The 22,069-nt window shown below is 38.3% G+C and overlaps 3 protein-coding genes across 10 annotated transcripts; all 3 read left to right on the plus strand.

Moving 5' to 3' along the window:
- The first annotated feature begins 655 nt into the window (after positions 1-655).
- On the plus strand, positions 656-7,714 carry LOC120274592 (L-type lectin-domain containing receptor kinase SIT2-like). 6 transcript variants are annotated; one of them, XM_039281135.1, is made up of 4 exons: positions 702-903; positions 5,098-5,163; positions 5,247-5,288; positions 5,373-7,714. In XM_039281135.1, exon 4 carries the CDS (start codon positions 5,513-5,515, stop codon positions 7,526-7,528), a length of 2,016 nt encoding a protein of 671 aa, XP_039137069.1. In that variant the 5' UTR covers positions 702-903; positions 5,098-5,163; positions 5,247-5,288; positions 5,373-5,512; the 3' UTR covers positions 7,529-7,714. The 6 variants fall into 6 exon arrangements, with proteins under 6 accessions (XP_039137074.1, XP_039137069.1, XP_039137072.1 ...); XM_039281138.1 differs by having other exon boundaries at positions 5,247-5,283; XM_039281136.1 differs by having other exon boundaries at positions 5,098-5,159.
- A 1,787-nt stretch (positions 7,715-9,501) lies between these two features.
- LOC120274776 (L-type lectin-domain containing receptor kinase SIT2-like) lies at positions 9,502-14,413 on the plus strand. 3 transcript variants are annotated; one of them, XM_039281310.1, is made up of 3 exons: positions 9,502-9,643; positions 10,087-10,168; positions 11,928-14,413. In XM_039281310.1, the coding sequence occupies exon 3, from the start codon at positions 11,995-11,997 to the stop codon at positions 13,975-13,977; it is 1,983 nt and encodes a 660-aa protein (XP_039137244.1). In that variant the 5' UTR covers positions 9,502-9,643; positions 10,087-10,168; positions 11,928-11,994; the 3' UTR covers positions 13,978-14,413. The 3 variants fall into 3 exon arrangements, with proteins under 3 accessions (XP_039137244.1, XP_039137245.1, XP_039137243.1); XM_039281311.1 differs by having other exon boundaries at positions 10,097-10,168; XM_039281309.1 differs by lacking the exon at positions 10,087-10,168.
- Positions 14,414-14,908: 495 nt separating this feature from the next.
- LOC120274777 (L-type lectin-domain containing receptor kinase SIT2-like) lies at positions 14,909-17,507 on the plus strand. Its single transcript, XM_039281312.1, has 2 exons — positions 14,909-15,030; positions 15,403-17,507. The coding sequence occupies exon 2, from the start codon at positions 15,470-15,472 to the stop codon at positions 17,450-17,452; it is 1,983 nt and encodes a 660-aa protein (XP_039137246.1). The 5' UTR covers positions 14,909-15,030; positions 15,403-15,469; the 3' UTR covers positions 17,453-17,507.
- The last annotated feature ends 4,562 nt before the right edge of the window (positions 17,508-22,069 follow it).

A 22,069-nucleotide genomic window follows, 5' to 3' on the forward strand; every position in this document is an offset into this window, starting at 1 on the left:
GTGCCCTATGGCGAGGGATATCTGGGACCGCCTTGCTCGCCTTTTCTTTTTCCCACGTATTCCCTCATCCTGTTCGGACCTTTGGGGTGCCTGGTACCGCGAGCTTAACCCTCGGCTCACCTTGTCATGTTCTTTGATTGCTAGAGTGTTCTTGTGGCAAATTTGGCTTGCTAGAAATAACTGTATCTTCAACTCAGTTTTTATTCCTATGCATGCTCTGTTTATGAAAATTTGTCATATGTACATCTCTTGGATTCCAGTGGTCTCTGCTAGGGAATTGCACAAGCTTGAGGAGTCTATTGCTGCGGTCCAGCGCTGCATCCAGTTCTCAGGCCTTCCTCGCGAGGAGTTGGCGCCCGATAGGCACGAGGAGCTCTCTGGCTAGTGTTCCTCTGTGGCTCTGAGTCTTGGTGGAGTCCCTCCCTCCTCCCTTCTGTGTCTCAGGGCGTCCTTTCTGTCCTTGTCGGACTGTCTTATCTTGTCTGTCTGTGTCCTTTTGCTTCCACTTTTAGTGGATGGTCTGTTTACCTTTTGTACTTTGTATTTGCTCTCTTTGTTAATGCATTTGTGGTTTATCCACTTTATCAATAAAAAATATATATATATATATATATATATAAAGGAATATAAAGGAATAGGAGAGATCACTTGTTCAAATTTTTTAGTTCAGATTTCACATCAAAGTCACAATAATTTGTATAATAATAATTTTTGCAACATGCCAAGTCCTTCCCGCGGGATATGAACAGCTCGCAGCGGTTAACCGCTTGCACTTAAATGTCTATGGACTGTTGCACATCATGTGCTCGATAAAAAGCTTCAAAGAGAGGAAATCACTTCTTCAAGTCTTGGGAGTAGTTGTGCTCTTGATTAGTAGCCACTGGGTCCTCTCTGCAATACATGGTATGTCTTCTCTCTTTCTCTCTTTCTCTCTTTCTCTCTTTCTCTCATGCATAGTTTAATCTGCCATGAATTTATTGTTGGTGAATTCTGTGAAGTTGTTTTGGTTTAGTTTAGATTGCTCCTTTTCCTCTTAGCATTGAATGGATTCTATGGAGCTTGCTTTGATTTTGATTTTGCCTTTGCTGTGTTTGTAATTTAACTAATTCTAAGAAGGAAGTGTATATGCTATCATTTGTGTTGATCTGGTTGGCTTACTTGGTTTGCAATAATATAGAATTGCCAAGCTATATACTCCATAGATTGTTGTCTCATTCTTGGGCTCTGATTTTCTTTTTGCAATTTTTTTTTTTTTTTATAATTCTTCCATTATGTTATACTTGGGACATCCATTTAGGGACTTGTTGTAGCTCTTGCTTGAGAAATCCTATTGTGTTGTAACTAAACAAGCTTTGAGGGTAGATACAGTTTGTAGTTCTCTGCAAAAGAAACTGTACTTGGAGAAATTAGCAGTCACTGGAAGCATAGGTTTGTCTTCTCAATTTTAAATTAGGGAATAGTGCGAGCGAGAAAGTCCACTGATTTTACAAGCAAATGAATAATATAGTGAGTAAGCACTGGTGCAGTGTCATGATACACTGCAGATGCTATGTAGTTAGTAAACTGTTTTTGTCTAATCAAATCAGTTGTAAAGCAATATGAATATATATATATATATATATATATATAGGTCTAGGTATCGATCTCCATAGGGATTGAAACTAGAGGATTCCGCGTCTACTATCAAACATAGTCTCAATTTCTTATGCTCCTCGTCCAGCTTGGATGAGTCTACAACTGTGGAATCGACTGAAGATACCTCATTTTCATTATGCTTATGCTGCCATGGACGGATGATCCGTTTAGGAGATTGTTTCCTGGGAGTCCTTTTTTTTTGGTCCCTCCCTCTTTTCTTTCTATCCAGTCATTCCTAATGATTAAGGGCGGTCTCTTCCTTTTGTTTTCTTTGTCTATTTCATATCAACTCTTTATATTCTCTCTTAGTTTGCTCTTGTAAGTATTCCTTTATCACATGGTGTTTCCACCTTCAACCGAAAAAAACAAAAGTATCATTCTCCATGAGCATGCTATTCCTCAAGTCCAAGTTTCTTTTCATCCATAAATCTCAAAATGAGATAATGGTGACCTGAAATTCCAAGAAATTGTCGTGGGATTGAAGTGCACCAGACACCTGTTGTCTTTGTTTCTTTGTCTTGATGTGCTCAATTCTAACTTGTACAAGTTTCCTGCTTGACTGGCTTAATATTGTCTGCTTGGGACCCTGCTGACTTGTCTACGGAGAACCATAGTCACAAGCATCCTCAATTCGGTAGGCAAATTTATATAAAGACTTGGGAAATCTCTTCCAAAAACAATTGGAAAACTTTACTCTGAAACTTCCACTGTTTGTTGTTCTATTCAAGCTTATTGACTATGCAAATTAATAAAGTTTTAATGGGTTCGAGAGTGACACCTTTCCCTCATGATATTTGTTACCAATAGTATTTTCTCATAGCTCCAGACTGAGGTCTCTCACCTTGGAAACAAAGAGTTTTGCCAACTCTTTAATGTTGTTACCCACTGAATTTTCAAGGTGGTTGTCTTTAATATCTATATCTAGTTATTTAATTGATTCCCCTATTCATATTCTAAAACTTAAACCCAAAAAAGCTGGTGAAGTTTTGAACTTGAAACAGATTTTAGACTATACTCTTGGCCGTCAATCCTCTCTGAAGCACTGGTTCTTCTTCATATCATTTTAGCAGATTGCCTTCAAGATGAGTACATGCTCTCATGCTGATCTATCCATTTGATTAATTTCAGCCATTAACCATAAAGCTTCGAAGAAGTTAACGAACAATGTCAGAGAGTCTGACAAACTTTTGCAAGATGCCTCTGAAAATTTTCTTCTGGGCTTTCCTTTTGAAACTCGCACTCTCGGCAAGTGATCATTTTACTTACAATGGTTTCAAGGGTGTGAACCTAAGCCTGGATGGTTTGGCAGGAATCACATCTGAAGGTTTACTGAGGCTGACCAATTCTACCATGCATGAACAAGGCCACGCTTTCTTTCCTGTTCCACTGAGGTTCAAAAGATCTCCAGCAAACAATGTTATTTCTTTCTCTACCACATTTGTCTTCGCCATTTTCCCTGAGCACCCAATGCTTGGTAGTGCTGGTTTTACTTTTGTTCTCTCACCTTCCAAAGACTTGACCAAAGCTTCGCCAAATTATTTCCTTGGCCTCGTCAACCCGACGAACAACGGAAATGCATCCAATCATATCTTGGCTGTTGAGTTTGACACTTGGTATAGCCCTGAAGCAAAAGATATTAACAACAATCATGTTGGAATTGACATCAATAGTTTTATATCTAACCAGTCAACATCTGCTGGTTTTACATCTGATTATGATGGCAAATTTCAGAACCTGATTCTTTTGAGTGGTAAGGCTATGCAAGTATGGATAGAATATGATGAAATAAATATGCAGTTTAATGTAACTTTAGCTCCTCTCTGGACACCTAAACCCAAGATTGCCCTCCTGTCTTCAACCATAAATCTGTCTGGCATTATTTTGGACAATATGTATGTGGGTTTCACTGCTGCAGTTGGAACTAGTTATTCATACCATTACATTCTTGGTTGGAGTTTTAAGATTGATGGTAAAGCTCCAGAGCTTAATCTATCGAACCTCCCCCCACTTCCTCAAACTTCAACATCATTTAAAAAGAATCAGAAGATTCTGTCACTATGGCTGCCCCTGGCCCTTTCAGTGTTTGTTCTAATAACTGCTGCTGCTGTCCTAGTTACAGCAGCAAAGAAGAAAAAATTCTCGGAGTTACATGAAGACTGGGAGCTAGATTTTGAATCCTACCGGTTCCCTTATAAACAACTATACACGGCAACTAGAGGTTTCAAGGATGAGTATCTTCTCGGAATTGGAGGCTTTGGTAGGGTCTATAGGGGAGTCCTACCAGCTTCTAAAGTGGAAGTTGCAGTTAAGAGAGTCTCTCATGAATCCAAGCAAGGAATGAGGGAGTTTGTGGCAGAGATTGTGAGCCTGGGTAAGCTCCGGCACAAGAACTTGGTTCAGCTCTTAGGGTACTGCAGGCGCAAAGGAGAGCTTCTTTTAGTGTATGAGTACATGCCAAACGGGAGCCTTGAGAAATTTCTATTCAGTGAAACCAAGCAAACTCTTGATTGGAGTCTGAGACTTCAGATAATCAAGGGTGTGGCATATGGTCTTCAGTATTTACATGAAGGTTGGGACCAAGTTGTGATCCATAGGGACATTAAGGCCAGCAATGTGTTGCTGGATGGTGATATGAATGGAAGGCTAGGTGATTTTGGACTTGCTAGATTGTATGATCATGGTATGGCTCCTCAGACCACCAATGTGGTAGGAACTCTGGGTTTTCTGGCACCTGAGCTTGCTAGAGCTTGCAAGGTTACAACCAGCAGTGATGTGTTTGCCTTTGGAGCTTTCCTACTTGAGGTTGTCTGTGGGAGGAGAGCCATAGAGCCAAATAAACAAGAGATGGAACAAGTTTTAGTGGACTGGGTGTTTACAAATTGGAAAATGGGAACCTTATATGAGACAAAGGACCCAAGGTTGGGAAAGGACTATGCGTTGGAAGAGTTAGATTTGATTTTGAAACTTGGATTGTTTTGTTCACATCCCTTGCCTTCCGCCAGACCAAGTATGAGACAAGTTACACAGATTCTAAATGGCGATGCACTTCTTCCACCACTACTTCCTTATCAATGTCATTTTAGTGATATTGATTCAGAGGTGAATAAAGGAGCTTCTAGTTTTGTGGCCATTGACAGAACCACACTGAAGCACTTTACGTATTGAATTAACACTTTGTTTCACATTGTTTGTTAAGAAAGAACCTCTATTTTCTTCAATATATATCAGTCTTTCCAGTTTGTTCCTAAATTCATGTTTAACTAGTTTGAAATCTGTATAATTGTAACTTGTAAGTTTCAATAAATTTCATTCTCGTTTGTTTGAATGATGTTAGTTGTGATTTATCTTAAAATGTCATTTTCGCGCCTTGCTTCTTCATGCAGTAGTTTCTAGAATAAGGGAGGCTAGTCACTTTTCTAAGGCCTCAACTATTCCATCTTACTGACAATCAAATATGTGCAGCTTCATCCTTCTCAGAGAACCAACAAAAGTTATCTTCAACACAGATGTCTTATTAATAGCCTGTAGGTGAGTTTTGCAGTGGTTATCATATAAAATGCAAAAGGAGCAGTATTGTTATATGAGACCTTATGCATCTGTGGGTTGTTCAGGAGGCTGCTGATGGTTCAACATGGATGCATGATGCAAGTTCGGTAAAGTTCATGCTCAAATCCAATTCTTTTTGTGGGCTCATTTTTTTCTTCTAATTAATCATAATCAATGCTTTTGCCTTCCAGATTCCAATTGGAAGCCAGTCAGTAGTTCAATAACATGTGGATTGCATGGAGAAAAAAGTTCCCAAGTTTATGGATTTTGAAGACTTGAGAACCGGAATTCATTCCCCAGAAGAGTTATATATTGTGATTTGGAGCAACCAATGAACCCGATGATATCTTGGTTTCTGAGAACGACAGTACTCTGGCTTCTACTACTACACATCACATCTTCTGCTGAAGACTACAATTTCACCTTCAATGGATTCCACAATGCAAATCTCAGCCTCGATGGCAATTCAAGCTTCTCTGCTAATGGGATCTTGCAAATCACCAATGCAACACAGCAATCCAAGGGCCAGGCCTTCTACCCTTCCCCGCTCCGCTTCAAGATGTCTCCATCCTCTGCTGCTCGCTCCTTCTCCACCACCTTTGTATTCGCCATTGTTTCCCAGTACCCTGGCTTCAGCAGCTATGGTTTCACCTTCTGCATCTCTCCAACCAAGGCGCTTGATGGAGAGTCTGGCCACTACATGGGCCTTCTCAATTCTACAAACAATGGACACCCAGGGAACCACATCATTGGTGTAGAGTTTGACACCATACTCACACCAGAATTCCAAGACATCGATGACAACCATGTTGGCATTGATATTCAGAGTGAGATTTCAAACAGCTCACACACTACTGGATATTATACAGGTAATACTAATGCAGACTTTCACAACCTGAGTCTTAGCAGTGGGCAGCGGATGCAGGTATGGGTAGAATATGACAGCAAAGTTTTGCAACTTAATGTGACTTTAGCTCCATTTCGAGTGCCAATGCCTAAAAGGCCTCTCCTGTCATTCAATGTTGATCTCTCCAGCCAAATATTAGAGGAGATGTATGTTGGCTTCACATCATCTGAGGGTGATGACCTTACTTCCCATAGCATTCTTGGTTGGAGTTTCAATATGGATGGAAAGGCAACTGATCTTGATCTTGACAGCTTGCCTTCACTCCCTCAGAGCAACACTAAGAACCATAAATCCATGCTCTGGACAGTCTGGTTGGCTGTGTCTGTGTCTCTATGCTTGTTAACAGCAGTTTTGATTATCAGGCATGTAGTGGCCAGGAGAGCCAAATTTGCAGAGCTACGCGAGGACTGGGAACAGGAGTATGGTCCTCATCGTTTCTCATATAAAGAACTCTTCCAAGCCACAGAAGGTTTCAAGGATAGACACTTTCTTGGATTTGGAGGCTTCGGTAGTGTCCACAGAGGAGTGCTACCCACAACCAAAGCAGAAGTGGCAGTCAAGAAAGTCTCTCATGAATCAAGACAGGGAATAAGGGAATTTGTTGCTGAGATAGTGAGCCTTGGCCAGCTCCGGCAAAGGAACTTAGTCAAGCTCTTGGGCTACTGCCGCCGTAAGGGAGAACTACTCTTAGTCTATGAATTCATGCCCAACGGCAGTCTTGACAAGTATCTCTTCAGTCAAACAACGCCATGTCTGGACTGGAACCAGAGGTTCAGAATCATCAAAGGAGTGGCTTCAGGCTTGCTCTACTTGCATGAAGAGTGGGTGAAGGTGGTGATTCACAGAGACATCAAAGCTAGCAATGTGTTACTAGACAGTGAATTCAATGCAAGGCTTGGGGACTTCGGCCTTGCTAGATTGTATGATCATGGGACTGATTTTCAGACAACTCATGTTATGGGGACAATGGGGTATCTAGCTCCAGAGCTAGCAAGGAGAGGCAAAGCCACAACAAGCAGTGATGTGTATGCATTTGGAGTGTTCCTTCTTGAAGTTGCATGTGGCCGAAGGCCGATAGAACCCAACGTAGATTTAGATGGAGAGGATGTTGTTTTGATTGAATGGGTGTTGGACAGTTGGAGAAAGGGAGACATTATTGCTTCCTGTGATGGCAGGCTACAAAAACAGTATGTTTTGGAAGAAATGGAGCTTGTGCTGAAGCTGGGGTTGCTCTGTTGTCATCCTATGGCCAGTTCCAGGCCAAGCATGAGGCAAGCCATGCAGTTCCTGAATGGAGATTCCACCCTCCCAGAATTCTCACCTTTTTCATTGAATCTTGATTTCTTGATCTCTCATGCAGATGAAGGATTTGATAACTTCATGCTATCTTGTCCATCTTCAGTTCCTTCAACTGTTTCTCTTCTTTCTGATGGCCGCTGATGCCTGCAGTTATTCTTTTCTTTTCTTGTATTAAGTAGTGATCTTTGGCTATGAAATTAGTTTGATAAATATGTTGTTGTTCTTCTCTTTTATTTAGTTATGTAATCTATGTGCAACTTTGTGGAGATTAAATGATAAAATCAGGCTGAAGGTTGAATGAAATTGCCTCTGTTCTTTCTGTTGCAAGGATTTGCACTGGTTTCTTATAAACTTTGTTTATGGACAATTAATCATGGCCTGCATTAACAGCAACACATTTAAGGATGAAAGACTGTCACATGCATTGAGCTTAGATTTTCGAACAGGATACTTCAAAGTCAATGCCCTATTTTGGCAGGGAAGTAGCTTAATTTGACAGGCATTTGGGTGTCAATTTCACACTCATAATAATCCCATTTTCAAGGGTCGCATGAGGCTTGTGACTTTAATGTAGTTTTAATTCATTTACTTTCCAAAAGGCAAATAGCTTATAAGAATTTTCAAATTAGCCCAGAATGAATAATTTGCACTTATTATTCTTATGTTTTTTTCCGAAGGTGAGTAAACCATATTCTTCCATTAAAGAGAAAAAAATGCATAAAACACAATACCTACAAATAAATAACAATAAACAAAAAACACATCCAAACGCAGTCCACTATGAGCAGAGACTAAAAGATGACCACAAAAACTTCACTGGTGGAATAGGAGTAACAAACACCAATATAGCTCACAACATAGAAATGATAATATAGTAAAAATAGGATAGTCTTCAACCATCTAAGGGAGGACTTAGAAGTAGTCTAGTTGTGGTAGCTCTCTACTAATATGATTTTTTTTCTCGATTGCTTGGTTCTGTATGTTGTTCAAAAAACTCTAAACTATGTTTTGCTAGCACAACTGAGTTTTCTGACAGGGTCTTCATCGCATCTGGTGTAGTTATAATCCATGATAGAAATATGTAAATTATTTTAACAATAATGGAAGAGCATGTAGTGTACTTATCACGGATAATACAAGCATTTCTCTCTAGTTAAATATTTCATGTTATAGGCCTAACTAGGAGATCCCTTGCTTCTCAGGTTGGATGGGGGAATTGGGCTCTTTAGCTCTCCCATAAGTCATGCATGGATCTAGGTGGGGAGTGGAGGCTAAACACCTGGGTAAAAAAAATGCCAAATATAATCAACTATGGGGCAGAAAGGAAACATGTGGTTTACTGATTCAATTGTTGCATAACAGAGACCACAGGTGGTGGTCTACAGCATGTTACATTTTCTCATAGCCAATTCTCTAGAGTGAGAATGTTCATGCTAACTATTTAAAAAGATTGATCTTTTTTTCGGGCAGGCACCTTTCTAAAAGGATTCAACTATGACATGTCGGTCAGATGTCAGGCACCACTACTTGTAATTACATTTTTTATATGTAACGGAGGTTTTTTTTTCCATAATATTTACATTGAATTTTTAAATACTTTTAATGAAGGACTTTTATAAAATATTTCCGAAACGATAAGCTATCGATCTTGAAGAACTTGATGTCCACATCAACACAGGCTAAGCTCACATCACATCTCTACGGTGACACTAAGGATAAATGATCTACATACTGATCGTTTTCTTAGTGTCATAGTATCATAGCGATTTTTTTTTTTTTTTAGGCTATCCATTTCTAGTGGATTGTCATAACCAGTCTCTCTATAGTCCTTTATTTAATTCTACTCCATACGACAAATTTTATTTTATTTATTTATATGTTTCTTTTATAAAATTACAAATTTATCCATTTTTATTTTTTAATAAGACCGAGCTACCTCTATTTGAATTGCGAACTATTTGAATATATATATATATATATATATATATCTCAGAGATTGAGGGGTAATTTAGTATTTTACAACAGAGCAAGGGGGTTGCTGGGTATGTACCGAGTAATATAACGGCAGCTTCGTTGGCGGGCGGGACTTCGACAGCATTTCTCTCTATTTTTTTTTTCTTCCCTCTCTTTCTTCTCTGCGCACGTCATCAGTTCGACAGAAAGTCTCAAAGAGAGGAAATCGCTGTAAGCCTTTCCGGCGACTCAAACATCCAGCTTTCTCGACATCCAGGGAGTGCATTATCTCTGGAATGCCTGGTGCGTGTTTCTCTTCCATTGATTCATAAAGCCGCATGTTGATTTGTTTTTCTACGCTTTTCTCTCCTTCAAATTCAGTATTGGATGCGTTTTATGGAGAATGAAGTATTGAGTTTTGTTTGCATGCTTGTTTTCATCATTTTGGTTATTTTGATGATGACTTTGCTGGTGCTCTGTTGGGAGATTTTTTTTTCATTCTACTGTAGATGTTCGCGTTTTAATTCTTGTGATATTGATTGGTCTCTGTTAATATAGAAGTTTCAACGCATTAGTTTGGGAACTTTCGGTGCCATGACTTTAAATACGGTTGTTGTCTTGGACTTTAGTTTGCAAAGGCTTGCAAGGTCACAACTAGCGGTGATTAATTTTTCTTTAGAGCTTAATTGCTTGAATTTTCTTGTGAAAAGAGACCAATTGAGCCAGAGAAACCTAATATTTGGCAGGTTTTTGTAGATTGGGTGCTTGCAAATTGGAGAAAGGTTAATCCTAAATTGGGGGAGCTTTGCTTAGAACGGAGTTAGATTGGTACTGAAACTTGGATTCCTTTATTTGTTCCTTACCTATAGCAAGTGACCAATTCATGAATGTTGGCATCTTATTCTTCATCTACTGGTTAATTTGATGTTCTATTGATTCAATAAAGCTCAAATATGCCTTATGATTTTTCCCTCCATGTCAAGTGGATTGTTTCTATTTAACTGTAGTTAGAATGAATTCTGACAATGGTTTTTATAAAATTCCTTCCACGATAAAAGTTAGTATGACTTAAAATCTCAGTACCCTCTCCCCTCAGTTGTGCCTGTTATATCTAGTTGATAATGCTAATTAATCTTAGGATATTTTTGTCTCATCGCTTGTATTCTAGTTTAGTATATTGATGGGGTTTGGGTTAGATTGGTTAACCTAAGCCTCCTTTTCTTTTTGTGGTTGCAATTTAGAACTGTTTGTTGAGTTTCTAGATCTAGTGATGGTTTCCAAGTTCTATTCTTTTGATGTTTGGATTGCATCTAAGGGTCTCTAAATTTTCCTCATCTATCTACAATCCAACATGAGCAGCCTCATCCTTTTAAAGAATTAAAAAATATTTTTGTTGTCAGATGGCACTTTGAAACATTTATAGCAATGATGGTATTGAACCATGAATTACATGTGAAGGTGAAAGTTTAGTTCTATTTTCCATATCCAAAATAAAACAATGGTTTTCCTCAGTTGCTTATGCCAGTGCAAAGTGCTAAGCAGCTAAAGAACATTTTTTTAGACTAGATTTCTGTTAAAATTAAAGCACTCTGACAGTAGTGAAGAGAACTCTAGATAAAATCATGAAGGGATATCTACAGACTTGGATAAGAATGTTGCGATATTTTTGAAAAAAAATATTGAATAGTTTTTAAGGTCTACATGTGAAGAATGTCTAAAAAACATTTAGAGATTACTTTGTCAAAAATCAGAAAGTTCTAGAACCTTGTACAAACTACTATAAGTACCCCTTAAGTTGTAACGTTTGAACACAAGTCTTGAATAAAGAAACCTTTCTCAAACTAGTCCCCCAACTCCTTAAGTCCACATTTCAAACTTTCACATTCAAATCTCATTTCAAAGTCTCTTACAACTCTACCCTCTCTGAACCTTACTTCAATCCAACATCCATACCCAAATCCTCACATAAAAAATTTATTATCTAGGAGGCATGCCATTCAAGTTGAAATTAATGGTATATATTGGTTGTTGAGACCATAATGTTGATACCTATTAGATCTCCATTTTTATATCCTCCATTCAAATTTTAAATTTTGAACCATAGCATGTGTCTGACTTCGTACCTAGTACTGAGAGTTAGTCCTGAGTGTTGCAAGTAATAAAGTTTATGCCTTGTGCATTCCTCTTCCTGAATTGCTGCATAATCATCTCAGTGATCCAATGATTGTCAAGAGTGAGGCTTCAAGAAATGAACTATCAGCCCTTCAATGTCAAGGGCATGTTTCTGTTCAGCCGCTGTTGATTGAATTCTTATGTTCATAACATTCATTGTGAGATCATCACATGTTTCTCCAGTAAATGTATAGTTTTATACAGTTAGCTAGTTGATTTTCCTCTTCTGATTCTGAAATCATTAATTGTAAAGATTATGCCTTTGGAAGTCAAACTGCTTGTAAACTCTAGTCTTGGGGACTGAGTCAATCCTCTCTGGAATGCTAGTTGTACTTCATATCTCTACAATTGATTGGCTATATGTATCCAAGGTGCCTACACATTATTGTGCTGACTAATCTGTGAATAATTTCAGCTAAAACCTCTGAAGCATTGTTGAAGATAACTAACAATTATCAAAGACCTTGCCGACCTTTTCCAATATGCTTCTGAAAATTTTCATCTATACTCTCCTATTCAAGCTTGCGTCCTTGACTGCTGGTGATTTTACTTATAATGGATTCAAGGGTGCTAACCTCAGCCTGGATGGACTGGCAGCATTGACACCCAATGGTTTGCTGAGACTGACCAATATTAGCAAGCATGATCAAGGCCATGCCTTCTCCAGCGTTCCACTTCAGTTCAAAAGATCTTCAATGGATACCGTCATCTCTTTTTCTACTGTCTTTGTCTTCTCCGTTGTTCCTGAGTATCCCATGTACGGCGGCCATGGGTTTGCTTTTGTTCTCTCCCCCTCCATGCGCTTGTTGCAAACTTTGCCAAGTTACTACCTTGGCCTCTTCAATGCAACCAACAACAGAGATCCATCCAATTACATCTTCGCTGTTGAGTTTGACACCTTAAACAACGCTGAAGTAGCCGACATTGATGACAACCATGTAGGCATTGACATCAATAGTCTGATATCTAACAAGTCAGCCTCTGCTGGTTTTACATCTGACGATGATGGGCAGTTTAAGAACCTGAGACTTTGGAGTGGTGAGCCAATGCAAGTTTGGATTGAATATGATGGTCTAAATATGCAGCTTAACGTGACATTGTCCTCTCTCGGGAAGCCAAAACCAAAGATTCCTCTCTTATCATCTACCATAAATCTTTCTAGCATAATTATGGACCATATGTATGTGGGATTCTCTGCATCAACAGGAATAGCATATTCGTACCATTACATTCTTGGTTGGAGCTTTATGATGAATGGAAAAGTTCCTGAGCTTAATATCTCAAGCCTCCCTCAGCTCCCTCAAACTATGACATCATCTAAGGATAAAACAAAGGCTATATCAATATGGTTGCCTGTATCTCTTTCAGTGCTTGTGCTAATGACTGTTGCTGCTGCAAGGATGATAATGGTGAGAAAGAAAAGATTCTCTGAGCTTCTGGAGGACTGGGAGCTAGATTTCGAGCTTCATAGATTCTCTTATAAACAACTATACAAGGCAACCAGAGGTTTCAAGGATGAGTATCTTCTGGGTGTTGGAGGGTTTGGCAGGGTCTACAAAGGAGTTCTGAAAGACACTAAAGTTGAAGTTGCAATCAAGAGAGTGTGCCATGAATCAAGACAAGGAGTGAGGGAGTTTGTAGCTGAGATTGTTAGCCTCGGTCAGCTTCAACACCGGAATCTGGTGCCACTACTGGGCTACTGCAGGCGTGAAGGTGAACTCATCTTGGTGTATGAGTACATGCCAAACAGGAGCCTTGATAAATTTCTATTCTGTGAAGGCAAATCAACTCTTAGTTGGAGTCGAAGATTTTGGATAATCAAAGGTGTGGCCTCTGGTTTGCTGTATTTGCATGAAGATTGGGATAGAGTTGTAATTCACAGAGATGTCAAGGCCAGCAACGTGTTGCTGGATGGTGATATGAACGGAAGGCTTGGTGACTTTGGATTAGCTAGATTATACGATCACGGTGGTGTTCCTCAAACCACCCATCTTGCCGGAACAGTTGGTTATCTAGCACCCGAGCTGTTTAGAACTTGCCGGGTCACAACCAGCAGTGATGTGTTTGCATTTGGTGTTTTCCTTCTAGAGGTTGCTTGTGGAAGGAGGCCAATAGACCGAGAGAAAGCAGACAACCAGGAGGTTTTGATAGATTGGGTGTTGGCAAATTGGAGAAAGGGAACAATTATGGAAACAAGGGATGAAAGACTGGGAGAGGAGTATGTGGCAGAGGAGTTAGAGTTGGTGCTGAAACTTGGATTACTCTGTTCACATCCTTTGCCAACAGCTAGGCCGCGCATGAGGCGAGTAACACATCTCCTGCATGGTGACATCCCTCTTGCTGATCCTCTGCTTAATCAATTAATTACCAAAGATTCAACATTTGTCAAGTATGAGGGGTCTAACGCATATGCCATGTCATTTACCTCCATGTCGAGTGAATCATTGCTATTTAGTGGCCGTTGATTGAATTGAACTCTTTCTGTTCACAATTTATAGTGTGTCATCATGAAATATCATATTTCCCATCTTTAATACATGTATGTATACATTTTTGCTAGTTGAATCTTAGCAAGTCAATTTTACTATTTTGATTGGATTCTACCTGTGGTTCATATGAAAAATCTTTCCTCCATTATTACTTAGCACTTTGGTACACTGTCTCTTTAGTCGTGTCTAACTTCTTCCTTCTCCTACTATGTTAATTTCTATTCAAGACATCGAAATGATACATGAGTGCTATGGTAAATGTGTGCAGTTGTTCTCTTTGCTTTAATTGATACAGCAAAGCTGAAGATTCAGTGGAATTTTATTTTATGGTTTCTCCAAGTTTGATTGATTATGATTTTTACGAGGAAAGTTTAACGTTGTTTGTCGGAACTTAATTAATTAAGCTTGACCAGTTATGTTTGTAGCATCACATTCACAGGAAGCTTCAGAACATGTGCCTTTCCCTGCAGGTTAGTTTGGAGTTAATGACTCAATCTGACAGCCATCCGTTTGTCTATTTTCTACTTACATCTCATTTTCAAGAGAACACATGTCAGTTGTGATTCCAAATGTAAAGACAAATACTTTATAAGAATTTTCAAAAGGGATAAAAATGAATGATTCTGCAGTCAAAAAAACCTTATTTTGATTTGTAGTCTAAATATAAATCGAATTTCTTTTTTTTATTGAAGATGATAATAATAGCCGCCTCTCAGTGAACCACTGCCACTAGACTAACGAGGATCGCTCATGTCATTCTGACAGTACTATAATGACCGCTGTGAAGTCTTTACCAATTTCCACAGGAAGTCATCTGCTTGAGGTCTCATACAGAGTCTATGGAAGTCTATCCAGTGGTTGATGATCTTGTAGCGCACTCCCTCAAAAGAGAGAAAGCCTGGTGTGTGTTTCCTTCCTCTTCCACTCATGCTTTGTTTCTTTGATGAAGTCTCATGTTACTAGCTTAACTGCTAGCTGCATCACTTCACAATCTGTGCCTTCTCTCTGAAGTTTATTCTTTTACTTAAGGTTGTTCCTGTTGATTTTTGTTTTCTAGTCCTTTCCTTTGTCATTATTTTATTTTATTTTATTTTATTTTGAAACCACATGCATTAATAGAGAAAGTTCCTTTGTCATTCAGCTATGGAAAGTTCAGTCTAAAAAGCACTGAATACATTCTATTAAGTGTTAAGCTATATTTGTGTTTTGTGGGTCATCATTTGCAGTAATCTTGATGATGACTTTGCTAGTGCTCTGTTTGGAAATTTACTGATTCTAATCTAGGAAAAGTAGATGATCCCTTGTTCATTGATATTGATATATAGGTTAATTGAACCATGTTGATATAGATATATCGTCAATGAGTACCGTCTCTAAGATATCTGCCTGTTATTGTTTCAGCTACGAACTGTCAAGCTTTAAAGAAGATAACTAACGATTATCAAAGACTCAGACGACCTTTTCCAGGATGCTTTTGAAAATTTTCATCTGGCATCTCCTTTTGAATCTTGCACTCTCAACTGCAAGTGATTTTACTTATAATGGATTCAAGGGTGCTAACCTCAGCCTGGATGGTTTGGCAACATTGACTTCTGATGGTCTGCTGAGACTGACCAATATCAGCAAGCATGAGCAAGGCCATGCCTTCTCCACTGTTCCACTTCAGTTCAAAAGATCTCCAATGGGTACTGTCATCTCTTTCTCTACTGTCTTTGTCTTCGCGATCACCCCTGAGTACCCCATGTTCGGCGGCCACGGGTTTGCTTTTGTTCTATCTCCTTCCATGCATTTGATCCAAACATTTCCGACTCGTTACCTTGGCCTATTCAATTCAAGCAACAATGGAAATCCATTGAATCACATCTTCGCTGTTGAATTTGACACCATTGAAGATACTGAAATGGCTGACATTAATGACAACCACGTAGGGATTGACATCAATGGTGGTATATCTAGTAAGTCAGAGCCTACAGGTTTTACATCTGATGATGATGGGCAGTTTAAGAATCTAAGCCTTGTGAGTGGTGAGCCAATGATAGCTTGGATAGAATATGATGGAATAAATATGCAGCTCAATGTGACAGTATCTCCTCTCTCTATGCCTAAACCCAAGCTGGCTCTCTTATCTTTTACTGTAAATCTTTCTAACGTAATTTTGGACCATATGTATGCCGGTTTCTCTGCATCAACAGGATTACCTTGCTCGTTCCATTACATTCTTGGTTGGAGCTTCAAGATGGATGGAAAAGTTCCTGAGCTTAATATCTCTAACCTCCCTCGGCTCCCTTCATTGATGACATCATCTAAGGATAAAACAGAGACTATATTAATGTGGCTTCTTTTATCTCTTTCGGTACTTGTGCTAATGGCTGCTGCTGGTGCAAGGACGATAAGCGTGAGAAAGAAAATATTCTCTGAGCTTCGTGAGGACTGGGAGCTAGATTTCGAGCTTCATAGGTTCTCTTACAAACAACTATACAAGGCAACCAGAGGTTTCAAGGATGAGTATCTTCTGGGCGTTGGAGGGTTTGGCAGGGTCTACAGAGGAGTTCTGCCAGACACTAAAGTTGAAGTTGCAATCAAGAGAGTGTGCCATGAATCAAGACAAGGAGTGAGGGAGTTTGTAGCTGAGATTGTTAGCCTCGGTCAGCTTCAACACCGGAATCTGGTGCCACTACTGGGCTACTGCAGGCGTGAAGGTGAACTCATCTTGGTGTATGAGTACATGCCAAACAGGAGCCTTGATAAATTTCTATTCGGTGAAGGCAAATCAACTCTTAGTTGGAGTCAGAGATTTTGGATAATCAAAGGTGTGGCCTCTGGTCTGTTGTATTTGCATGAAGACTGGGAGCGAGTTGTAATTCATAGAGATGTCAAGGCCAGCAATGTGTTGCTGGATGGTGATATGAACGGGAGGCTTGGTGACTTTGGATTAGCTAGATTATATGATCACGGTGGTGTTCCTCAAACCACCCATCTTGCTGGAACAGTTGGTTATCTGGCACCCGAGCTGTCTAGAACTTGCCGGGTCACAACCAGCAGTGATGTGTTTGCATTTGGTGTTTTCCTACTAGAGGTTGCTTGTGGAAGGAGACCGATAGAGCCAGAGAAAGCAGAAGACCAGCAGGTTTTGTTGGATTGGGTGTTGGCAAATTGGAGAAAGGGAACAATTGTGGAAACAAGGGATGAAAGACTGGGAGAGGAGTATGTCGCAGAGGAGTTAGAGCTGGTGCTGAAACTAGGATTACTCTGTTCACATCCTTCGCCAACAGCCAGGCCGAGCATTAGGCGAGTAACACAAATCCTGCATGGTGACCTTCCTCTTCCTGATCCTCTGCTCAATCAATTAAATACCAAAGATTCAGCATTTGTCAAGTATGAGGGATCTAACGCATATGCCATGTCATTTACCTCCATGTCGAGTGAATCATTGCTATTTAGTGGCCGTTGATTGAATTGAACTCTTTATGTTCACAATTTATAGTGTATCATCATGAAATATCACATTTCCCATCTTTAATTCATATACTTTTATTTTTGCTAGTTGAATATTAGCATGTGGCATGCCAGTTTTACTATTTTGATTGGATTCTAGCTGTGGTTCATATTAAAAATCGTTCCTTCATTATTGCTTTGCATTTTGGTACGCTGCCCCTAATTAGTTGTGTTTAACTTCATCGTTCTTCTATGTTAATACCTATTCAAGACATAGAACTGCTACCTGAGTGCCATATGAATCTATGGTAATTAAGCGTTTTCAGTTATTTCTCTTTTTGCTTGTTTTTAATTTTAAAAGGTTAATAAACCACATTCATTAATAACAAAAGAAAACCAAAAGAACAACCAACATTCCACTAGTTGTGGAAACAGAAAACGACATAAATAGAGAAATAGATAAAAGGGAGGAACAACGGGTCTCCTCTCTGACCCCAAACTGCCTCAAAGTCTACTCCTCCCTACCAACCTGATCCTCCTCCGACATGTGAGTGGCCTCCAGCCCCTCTGAGCGAGGTTCCACGAACTCTAAGCTGCGCCTGATAGCGGAAATAGGGGCAGTCAGCTGCTCTCTCAATTCCTCAGTAGCTGCAGAGAACCATGATAATAACAAATAAGCAGTCTTGATCATAATAGCATAAGGTTTTTCACATTTATCAGAAAATAAGCAGTCTTGATCAAAAAGCGAAAATAGGGGCTTGATTGTTTATATATTTATTTATTTTTGAATACGTGGATAAATTAGGATTTATTAGAAATGAGAAACAAGAGTCAGAAGATAGTCCAAACTGACAGAAACACAACGGAAGAGGGTCCACCAAATACAAACTCACAAGAAGTGGGTGGGACTACAAAATAGGAAGGCAGACTAAGAAAAATAACATGGGCCAGTGTTGGGGAGGCAAGCCTCCTCAATACAAAGTTGGCTTAACAGATTAGTCCTGACTGTCTCTCCTGGTTGCTCGCACTGTCCGAATGGAACCCTAAAAACTCTAAGCTTTTCCTCATTTAGCTGATTGAGTCCTCCAGCTTCGTGAAATTTTATTCTATGGTTTCTCACAAATTTGATTGATTATGATTTTTAGGAGGAAAGTTTAATGTTATTCATCATAAATTAATTAATTAATCTTGACCGGTTATATTTGTAGTCTTCGCCAGTCCAGCTTCTCTTTTCCTTTTCTGTGTTATTTTTGCTTTATTCTGAACTTTGCATTTCTCACGCCTGGTGAGGAATTTTTTTTGAAAAGTGGATAAACCACATGCATTAGAAAGGAGAAGTATAGACTGAATCATAAGAACCACTCAAACACACTACCCCCAAGGAAATAGAAAGAAGAGAGAAACAAAAGAACACAAGAACCACCAGGGGTGATCACAAAACCAAAAGACCGAAAAAGAAACAACCCTAGAGGAGGAGTCCTCTAGGGACAAGTCAGACTAGCAATCACTAAATCGCGCCAGTGTTTGGGAAGTTCTCAGGGGGGACACTCGGTGCCGGGTCTGTAGAGGAGAGAAACTCAAGGCTACGCTTGACCTTCGCCAAAGGTTCCTCCAATCAAGAGCTGCAGAAAACAACAGAAGAAGAATATGTTCTATTTTAACAATAATGGAAGCAATTGGAATATAATTAGAATTAAAAATGCGCGCATTTCTTTCAATCCAAATGTTCCATGTAACTGCACACACAATCAAGTCCCAGAGATAAATGAGCGGCTTTTTGATGTTTTTCCTCCACATGTGTCACGCCCCGAACCCGGCTCGCCGGACCCAGCGCGCAGACAAATGGCTGTAGATCCACAGGGCGTTAACCAAGTAGACCTGCAAGGCCTCAGAACCTGATTTAGGACAGACAAATCTATAACAACCCAACTGAGTTACAGGATTACCAACTCTACAAAGTACACAAAACCGGAATACAGAAATCCAAAATACAAAATATAGGAATACAGGGATAGACAATGATAAGAACTCAAAATTTACAACAGACAAGACAACATCTATAGACAATCTTTCAAGATCCACGCTGGTCTGTCACTCTTGATCTGAAAAGGATTTAAAGAAAATCCATGAGCTCACTAGCCCAGTAAGTAATCAAGAAATTGATCAAAAACAACAAGGTTTATAAATCTCAAATTCAAATGGCAAGAACAATTAACCTTTTCAACTCAAATTGAACAGAGTTTACAAATAAATAGCCTATTAGGGGTGAAATTCCCAAAAAAAAAATGTCGTTAACCAAAATATTGCATGTAAAAGAATTATCAGTTTTCAAAATTGTCAAACAAAGATATAGTAAATCATCAAATATGAGCATAGGTCTCCAAAGCATAGTTAGACTAAGCCAGAAATTTTAGAGGTATGTTTCAATTATACCGGATTTTCAGAATATTACAAGTTTTCGAAATAAAAATTTAAATAACTTATATAGTATAATATTCTAATAAAAGAATATATCCAAATATGTCATTCACCAACAATTGAAAACCAGAAACATGATCTCAAGATGCAAAAACTTCAAGGCAGGATAAAAAGTGTGCCTAAGATATACCCGGAAATTAAACACATAAATAGTACAATTGAAAGAAAAATCAAAATCAAAAGTCAAAGCAGAGATTAACAGGTTCCAGAGTATGTCTCCAAATTCATTGTAAATGCCAAAGGTCATTTGTTTATCCTTGGTGACAGACCCGAGCCAAAATAACAGAAATCATTTATTTACCCTCGGTGACCCGAGACTGAATACCAGGTGGCCGTTGATTATTTCACTGAACGGACACTGTGCGAAACTGTAGTCTCATTTTTCCAAAATTACTTGTCGACAAGATCAGGGTTTAACCCCCACTGACAGGGTTGCATATCGCTCATTTGGAGACCAAAATATTCAAATACAAAAAATATTTACAAGGTACAAATTCAGAAATCACCAAATTCCTCCGATTCCCAAATCCGCAGAAAATAAATTAAATTTCAAGATCCCACTTTTTGGGAGAATTAAAATATACGGAAATTAAAGATTAAGTAAACAAAACATTTAAAATTATTTAAAATACTAAATTCTTGAAACTAAAGTAAAACAAATATACAACTAAATAAATAATGGACATAATTTAAGCGGATCATACCAACGTCTGGATTAAGTACACAGTTCAAAACATTTAATATAGTCATCTAAATGAAATCACAATACTAGTATAAATAATAAATCAATAACCAAAACAAAGTGAAAAGTAATCATTAAATTAAGACCATTGAATAAAAATATCTAAACATACATATTCAAAAATAATAATTTCAATATTAACAAAAATAACAGATATTCAAAATAAAATAACAAGACAATTAATTTACCGAATAGAATAATTTCTCGAATACTAAAATACGGAATTACCAGTGGATTATTTATAATATTCATAGCAAAATAGTTTTGTAGGGCAAATTCGGAATTTTCAAAATATTCAATTCAAATACCCAGAATCACTGAAATACTAAGGTAGAGTTTCTAAAACATGCCAAACTTTATAATCCAAATATGATCAAATATTCCTTTAAACAAAAGTTGCAAGCTCCCACTCCTATGAAATTTTAAATATAGAATCAAATAATATTAGAACTTTTGAAATTAATACTTGTCAAAAATATTAGGTGCGGATTACTTACCTCGAAAATACTTTACTCCAAGACACAATGCGAAGACCCAAAGTCACTTCTCAAGTGGTCCTATAACCCAAGGATTGACAATAGTCAAAGAAAAATAAATACCAACTATGACCTAAGAAACACTCAGTCGAACAAAGGCACACCGGTGCAAGAGTGCATATAAGAAATGGTTAACTATGCACTAGATGACTAAATGCTCTCATGCAAACCCTGCCCACTCTTAAGGTAACAAGGGTGGGGATAGAGAGCATTCACATGGAGGACCGACTACATGAACATCACATTGAAATAACTATATGTAAACATAATTATAAATAACTAACTATCCAATAAAGTTGTAGGTCCATGCATAAGTATATATATATACACATGCAAATAGGGATATATATATATATATATATACCACCATAACCTGTGTGCAAAAGAAATAATACACAAGGTTATAAATATATGTATATATATATATATATATATATTTTCAAATGTTTCAATTTGTTACAAAAGTACCCAATATCACTTAGGCTAGAGATTCAAATTAGTATGAGTATGAGTATATATATATATAAATATATTTATTTGTAACATAAAAGACAAAATAAAAAAAAAAAGGTTTTGCAAATAGCAGTACATGCATATAGCACATGCATAAAACACCCACTCATGGTTGCCGTTCAACAATTTGAAATCAATACCTATATATATATATATATATATATATATGCAACTGCAACAACTCAAAGGATGGCAGGATAAAGTGTCAGAAAACTCCAAATAAATGTAAAAGCCTTGGCTTTAATATGCAGATCATGCACCAAATAAAACCACTATTATTTAAGGCATCATGACAACCATCACCCCAGTATTTACAAGCACTACAACATCTAATAATCAAATAGAAAGAAGGCTAGAAGATTAC

Source organism: Dioscorea cayenensis, chromosome 13 (assembly GCF_009730915.1).
Source record: "Dioscorea cayenensis subsp. rotundata cultivar TDr96_F1 chromosome 13, TDr96_F1_v2_PseudoChromosome.rev07_lg8_w22 25.fasta, whole genome shotgun sequence".
In the NCBI taxonomy this organism is placed as follows: domain Eukaryota; kingdom Viridiplantae; phylum Streptophyta; class Magnoliopsida; order Dioscoreales; family Dioscoreaceae; genus Dioscorea; species Dioscorea cayenensis.

Bases quoted from the DNA above. Each gene is read 5' to 3' on its own strand.
- LOC120274776 (XM_039281310.1), top strand. From the start codon at position 11,995: ATGCTTCTGAAAATTTTCATCTATACTCTCCTATTCAAGCTTGCGTCC.
- LOC120274592 (XM_039281137.1), top strand. From the start codon at position 5,513: ATGAACCCGATGATATCTTGGTTTCTGAGAACGACAGTACTCTGGCTT.
- LOC120274777 (XM_039281312.1), top strand. From the start codon at position 15,470: ATGCTTTTGAAAATTTTCATCTGGCATCTCCTTTTGAATCTTGCACTC.